Below are 5,909 nucleotides of genomic sequence, written 5' to 3'. Positions count from 1 at the left end.
AGTGGGGGCAGGTGTGCTCAGGCCTCTCCTACGGAATGTTGGGGGTCCTGTGGGACCTCTGCCGCAGGCCCCCCTCGTAGGCGGCAGACCTTAGAGAGAGGGTCGCCCCTCGGGCATAGAAAAGGCGGCCCTGCCCCGCAGCTCTGAGGCAAGCTAGCCGGCACCGGGCTGCCCTTCCAGAGAAAGGGGCCCCGCTCGTGCCCCCGACGGGACTGGCAGTGGCTCCGACCTCGGGGAGGATCTGCGGCTGGAATGGTTAACCTGACGCCTCAGGCAGCCAATCACAGAGCCCTGCAGGAAATACCTGGGAGAGGTCCTCAGGCGCTCGGGCGGGTCCGAGCCCTGCCCCAGTCCGGCCTTGGCGCCCCAGGAGCCCCAGCCTGCCCTTGGCGGCCTCCCCAGAGCACAGAGCGCGCAGGGGCCTGAGCGTGACCATGACAGTCCTGGTTCCACTCGAGCTGGGGCTGCTGCTGTCTGTGCTGCCGGTGGCCCCGATGGCCGCTCAGCCTGCCCGGCTGCTGACCTTGCTGTCCTCAGGCCACGGCGCTCTGGACCCGGTGGTGCTGGGCAGCCTGTTAAATAGACTGGCGGACCGTGTGCACTGCGCCGACGGGCCGTGTGGAAAGGTAATTGCCCCACCCGATGGGTCCCCCAGCCCAGGCCCGCTCCACCCCAGGGCTGGAAGCCAAGGGCCCCGGGCAAACTCCAGGAGGCGGGCCAAGGTGAGGCTGGGTGGCCTAGCACCCAGGCCCTACCTGCCTGCGGCGAGTGGCCACCTTTTCAGCTCTGAGTTCTGACAGCCTGCGCTCCCAGGATTGGGGGCTGTGCCGGATACATACAGCTCCAGGACCTCAGGGCTGCCTCCTCCTTCAGTCCCCAGGCCGTCACACTGGCAGTGCTTCTGACACGCTGGGATGGGGGGACCACTGCCCAGAGCCCCTGTGTGTGTGGGGGGGGTCCTGCCTGCGTGGACTTGTGTAATGGAGAGGGTGGTGACGTTGGGAGTGGGTGAAAGAGCGATGATGGAGGGGTGGGCGGGAGAGGGGGAAGGGGAGACCGGTGTGGGTGGGCCCCACAGGGAAGGCGGCAGCTGCCTGACAGAAGGCACCTGTCTCTGCCCATAGTGCCTCTCTGTGGATGATGCGCTGGCCCTGGGCAGGCCTGAGAAGCCAGGGCTCCCTGGGGGGCCAGTCCTAGAGCACAGGCACCTCGCCCGACTCAGTGCCGCTGCTGCCCTCTACCTCAGTGACCCCAAGGGCACGTGTGCAGATGTCCAGGCTGGCCGCTGGGCCACCCAAGCTGACCATCTCTTGGCCCTGTTGGAGGGCCCCAAGGCCCTGGCCCCAGGCCTGAGCAGGCTGCTGCAAAGGATTCAGGCCCAGGCTGCTGGCTGGCCCGCTGCGGAGAAGGTGAGGGCCTGGGCAAGTGGGCCAGAGGGAGGAGTGAGGAGGATCTAAGGGGACCCACGGAGAAAGACCACTTCAGGGTTGGGCCTGGCTGTGGTGGGCAGAGCGTCCCACAACGCCTGCCTTCCTGGACACCTGGGGGAGCCTGGGAACCTACTTGGGAGTCTGGGTGAGGCTGTGGGATCACAAATGGATGTCCGCTCCCGCTCATGGCAGGGACTTGGGGAGCCTCAGGGGGCCTCATCTGACCGGGGCTGAGAAGAATCCTGGGCCCCTAGGGAGGGACCTCAGGGAGGGGTCAGCCCCAGCCCAGGTCGCAAGCTGTCAGGAGTAGGTGGTGGTGCTCTGAGAAGGCTGATCTTGGGGTCAGTGGCATGAAGGGGGCACTAGGGTTGACGGCAGAGCTGGAGGCCAGGAAGGCCACCCTGCAGGCAAGTCTGAGCCCTGACTACCCGCCGCCCACCCCCCAGGCCTGTGTGGATCTGCCTCAGCTGCTGGAGGAGGCAGCAGGGGCAGGAGTTCCCGGCAGCCCTAGCCTGGTCCTGGCGGGCCTGGTGGACCATGTCAGCAGTGGGGCCTGTGTCCATGCCCTGCCGACCCCCCAGTACTTTGTAGACTTTGTGTTCCGGCAGCACAGCGGCGAGACTCCCAACATCACACTGGCTGGTGAGGCTGTGGTGGGGCCAGAGAGTGCGGAGTCCCCTGAGTCCCCAGCCTCCACGTCCCTGGGGAGGGCAGGCCTGGAGCCCATACACACCTTGTGACTCTGTCCTCCCTGCCAGAGCTGGAGGCCTTGATGCAGCGCCTGGGGGTAGGCAGAGTGGCAGAGACACACAGTGACCACGATCATCTGGGAAAGGGAGCCAACCACCAGGGCCCTGTGCCCCCTGCCACCCCTAACAGCAGCTCCACCATGTGGGACACAGTGAGCAGCCCATACACCATAGTCCCGGGGCAGAGGTGGGGTCTCAAGGGTCTGCTCAGGTCCCTGACCCCCTTTCCTGCCGCCCCTCAGGTATGCCTGAGTGCCAGTGAAGTGATGGCCGTGTACGGGCTGTCTGAGCAGGATGGGGTGACTCCGGAGTTCTGGGCCCAACTGAGCCCGGCCCTGCTCCAGCAGCAACTAAGTGGGGCCTGCAGCCCCCAGCCCAGGCCCCCCACCCAGGACCAGCTCAGCCAGGTGGAAAGTGAGTGCCTGCTTGCTGCACCTATCCACGCTGGGGCCACAGGGCTGGGGCCTCACAGACCGGTGGGAAAATCTGGGTCACGGCTGGCAAGAGAAAGTGACTTCAGAGAGGGAGAGGTCACAGGGAAGTTGGGGGGGGGGCTAGATGGGAAGGGGATGGGGCTTGAAGGGTTAGCGTAAGCAGAAGCCTGGCCCGTTCCTGACCACTGCATCCCTGGTGAGTTCACTCCTGGGCCCCACCTTGGACACCCTCCCCTGGGAAGCAAGAAAGGCTCTCATCTCAGCCCTGTCACCCCTGCCCCTCCCCAGGGTATCTGTACGGCTCCCTAGCCACGCTGCTCATCTGCCTCTGCGCCATTTTCGGCCTCCTGCTTCTGACCTGTGCCACCTACACTGCTGCCTCCCACTATATCATCCAGACCTTTCTGAGCATGGCTGTGGGCGCCCTCACCGGGGATGCCATCCTCCACCTGACACCCAAGGTCAGCTCACTGCCCCTCCCTCCCCAGATGGGAATTTCCCTGCCCAGGCCTTCTAGTTCCATCCTCCTGTTTAGTCCCGCCCTTCCTGTTCCCCTAACCTCTCAGTCCTTGTCCCCTGGGGTGGGGAGGCCTTAAAGCCCCCTTCTCCCCCCAGGTGCTGGGTCTGCACACGCACAGCGGGGAGGGCCCTAGCCCACAGCCCACCTGGCGCCTTGTGGCCATGCTGGGTGGCCTCTACACTTTCTTCTTGTTTGAGAACCTCTTCAACCTCTTGCTGCCCCTGGATCCTGAGGTCAGGTGGGGGCTGGATGTGGTAGGTGGGTGGGGCAGAAGCATGGAGGCCCATTGGGCCCTGAGCCACTGTCTCCACAGGACTCAAAGGATGGACCCTGCAGCCACAGCCATGGTGGCCACAGCCACGGAGTGTCCCTGCAGCTAGCGCCCAGCGAGCTCCGGCAGCCGAAGCAGTCCCGAGAAGGCTCGCGTGCAGACCTGGTGAGCTGGCCTCTCCCCAGTGTCTCCATCCCACGGGGAGTTTCCCCTGAAAGGACCCCTTCCTGCCCCCGCCCCGCCTCCACCCCAGAGCTTCTGTCCTCGGCCTCCTATGCTGATCAGGGGACCCAGCCCTGCCAGGCCCCTCCTCACCTCCCTGCCAGGGGGCTCATCCACATGGACCTACCCGCTCCAGGTGGCCGAGGAGAGCCCGGAGCTGCTGAGCTCCGAGCCCCGGAGACTGAGCTCAGGTGAGCCCCGAGGGAAGCCCCAGAAGGATTAGGGGCTACGGATTGGTGCAGAGCGCCAGTGCGGGCCGGGGGAGCAGAAGTAGGGGCGCCGACCCATGTCCACCGCACTCGCAGAGCTGAGGCTGCTGCCCTACGTGATCACACTGGGTGACGCCCTACACAACTTCGCCGATGGGCTAGCGGTGGGGGCCGCCTTCTCGTCCTCCTGGAAGACTGGGCTGGCCACCTCGCTGGCCGTGTTCTGCCACGAGGTGCCACACGAGCTAGGTGAGCAGCGCGAGGCGGGTCTGGGAGAGGGGCCGCCGGCCAGGGGCGGGGCCTGCCTGGCTGTGGGCGGGGCTCTCGGCCTGACCCCCGCTTCTCCCACTCCAGGGGATTTCGCGGCCCTGCTGCACGCTGGGCTATCGGTGCGCCGGGCGTTGCTGCTTAACTTGGCCTCAGCGCTGACTGCCTTCGTCGGCCTCTACGTGGCGCTAGCGGTCGACGTAGGCTTGGACAGTGAGACCTGGATCCTGGCGGTGGCCACCGGCCTGTTCCTCTACGTGGCGCTCTGCGACATGGTCAGGATGGAGGGCAGGAGTCGGCTGCTCTGGGGGTGAGCCCTGGGGGTGAGCCGAGCAGGGGCTCGGAGCTGGCCGCTGACCCCGTACCTCACCCCTCCTCAGCTCCCGGCCATGCTGCATGTGCGGGACGAGCGGCCCTGGCTCCTCTTCCTGCTACACAACATGGGGCTGCTGGGCGGCTGGACCGTCCTGCTGCTGCTGTCGCTGTACGAGGACAACATCGCCCTCTGACACCGCCCCCCTGCGCTCAGGCCCTTGATGCGGCCGCTGGCCCTGGGCTCTCCCAGCTCTTTGGGCCTGCCAGCGAGCGTGGACCCCCGGCAGAGAGCCCCCAGCATTTGACTCTCCCTCCCACATGGCCCAGCATCCCTATTCAATAAACATATTCTTGCCCTTGGAGCCCAGCTGCTGTCCTTGCTGTTCGGGCGGTGTCTCCCACCAGGATGGCCGCCAGCTGGGGCAGGGCCTCTCCCCCTCCTCCCCTTCCCCGCAGGGCTCCGAAAAGGTGCCAGGAGTGCTATGCTAAGGGATCTCCAGGCAGCCAGCCCCAGCCCCGCACTGCGAGGGGCGTAGACTCTGAGAAACTGGCCAGGGTCTGCAGGTGGCAGCGCGACCCGGTTTCCAATCAGGAATCAAACTTGTTTACTTATAGTAGAAGTGCTCACATGGATGAGGATTTATCACTATTTTGAGGCAGCCAGACCCGAGTGTGTGACAGCCCGTGGACAGCGGGGCCCAAGGCTGCCCTGACACTGCTGCACATCCTTGGCACAAGCGCCCACAGAGATCCATGTAGTCCCGTGAGGTTGTAGCTCAGCCCATCACAAACTAGGTGCCTTAAAACAACAGAAATTTTTTCATAGTCCTGGAGGCAGAAGTCTGAAATCAAGGTGTCCCTGAGCTGTGCTCCTTCTCAACGCTCTAATTTTTTGATGTTTATTGATTTGTTTTGAGAGAGCACAAGCGAGCAAGGGGTGAGGGGCAGAGAAAGAGAATCCCAAGCAGGCTCCGCACTGTCACCACAAAGCCCGACACAGGGCTTGAACTCATGGCCTCCGATGAAATCAAGAGTGGATGGTCAACGGACTGAGCCTCCCAGGCGTCCCTGCTACTCGACTCTCTAGAGACAATCTGCCACGTGAGGCTGTCCTGGCTTCTGGTGGCCACGCACGACAGAACGAATTCCATCTGTTAATGATCCTATTTCCAAATAAAAGTCACATTTTGAAGTACTGAGGGTTGGATTTTCAACATATCTTTTTTGGGGAATCACCGCACCCCCAACCCCGCTTCCAACGCCGCCGGGCTCTCCAGGGAGCCGAGTGTAGAGAGAGCTCGAGGTTTCGGGGCTCCGGACGCAGAGCCGCGAGGCTGCCCTGCCAACCCCCGCCCCCGCCACCAGGAGTCGCTGTCGCGCACGCAGCCACTCTGCCGCCGGGGCACTGCGCAGGCGCGGGAGCCCGGAACCCGAGCGCTCAGCTTGCTGGTCCGGCCGGGCCGTGTCCGCCGCCGCCCCGTTCCCCCACGAG

General features: G+C 64.7%; 1 protein-coding gene across 2 annotated transcripts; it reads left to right on the top strand.

The window, feature by feature from the left end:
* The first annotated feature begins 262 nt into the window (after positions 1-262).
* On the top strand, positions 263-4,779 carry SLC39A4 (solute carrier family 39 member 4). Of its 2 annotated transcripts, XM_029923111.1 has the most exons (12): positions 263-626; positions 1,125-1,409; positions 1,877-2,072; positions 2,189-2,331; positions 2,422-2,593; positions 2,902-3,074; positions 3,229-3,366; positions 3,447-3,569; positions 3,763-3,817; positions 3,932-4,084; positions 4,190-4,377; positions 4,483-4,779. In XM_029923111.1, exons 1-12 carry the CDS (start codon positions 435-437, stop codon positions 4,609-4,611), a joined length of 1,947 nt encoding a protein of 648 aa, XP_029778971.1. In that variant the 5' UTR covers positions 263-434; the 3' UTR covers positions 4,612-4,779. The 2 variants fall into 2 exon arrangements, with proteins under 2 accessions (XP_029778971.1, XP_029778972.1); XM_029923112.1 differs by lacking the exons at positions 263-626; positions 1,877-2,072 and having other exon boundaries at positions 1,332-1,409.
* The last annotated feature ends 1,130 nt before the right edge of the window (positions 4,780-5,909 follow it).

The sequence above is a fragment of the Suricata suricatta genome, chromosome 15 (genome assembly GCF_006229205.1).
Source record: "Suricata suricatta isolate VVHF042 chromosome 15, meerkat_22Aug2017_6uvM2_HiC, whole genome shotgun sequence".
Taxonomy (NCBI): Eukaryota; Metazoa; Chordata; class Mammalia; order Carnivora; family Herpestidae; genus Suricata; species Suricata suricatta.
The sequence above is the reverse complement of the archived record's forward strand: the minus strand, read 5'-3'. Positions and strand labels throughout refer to the sequence as shown.

Bases quoted from the DNA above. Each gene is read 5' to 3' on its own strand.
- SLC39A4 (XM_029923111.1), top strand. From the start codon at position 435: ATGACAGTCCTGGTTCCACTCGAGCTGGGGCTGCTGCTGTCTGTGCTG. The intron at 2,594-2,901 runs GTGAGTGCCTGC...GCCCCTCCCCAG, and splicing joins CCAGCTCAGCCAGGTGGAAA to GGTATCTGTACGGCTCCCTA. The intron at 4,085-4,189 runs GTGAGCAGCGCG...CTCCCACTCCAG, and splicing joins CGAGGTGCCACACGAGCTAG to GGGATTTCGCGGCCCTGCTG.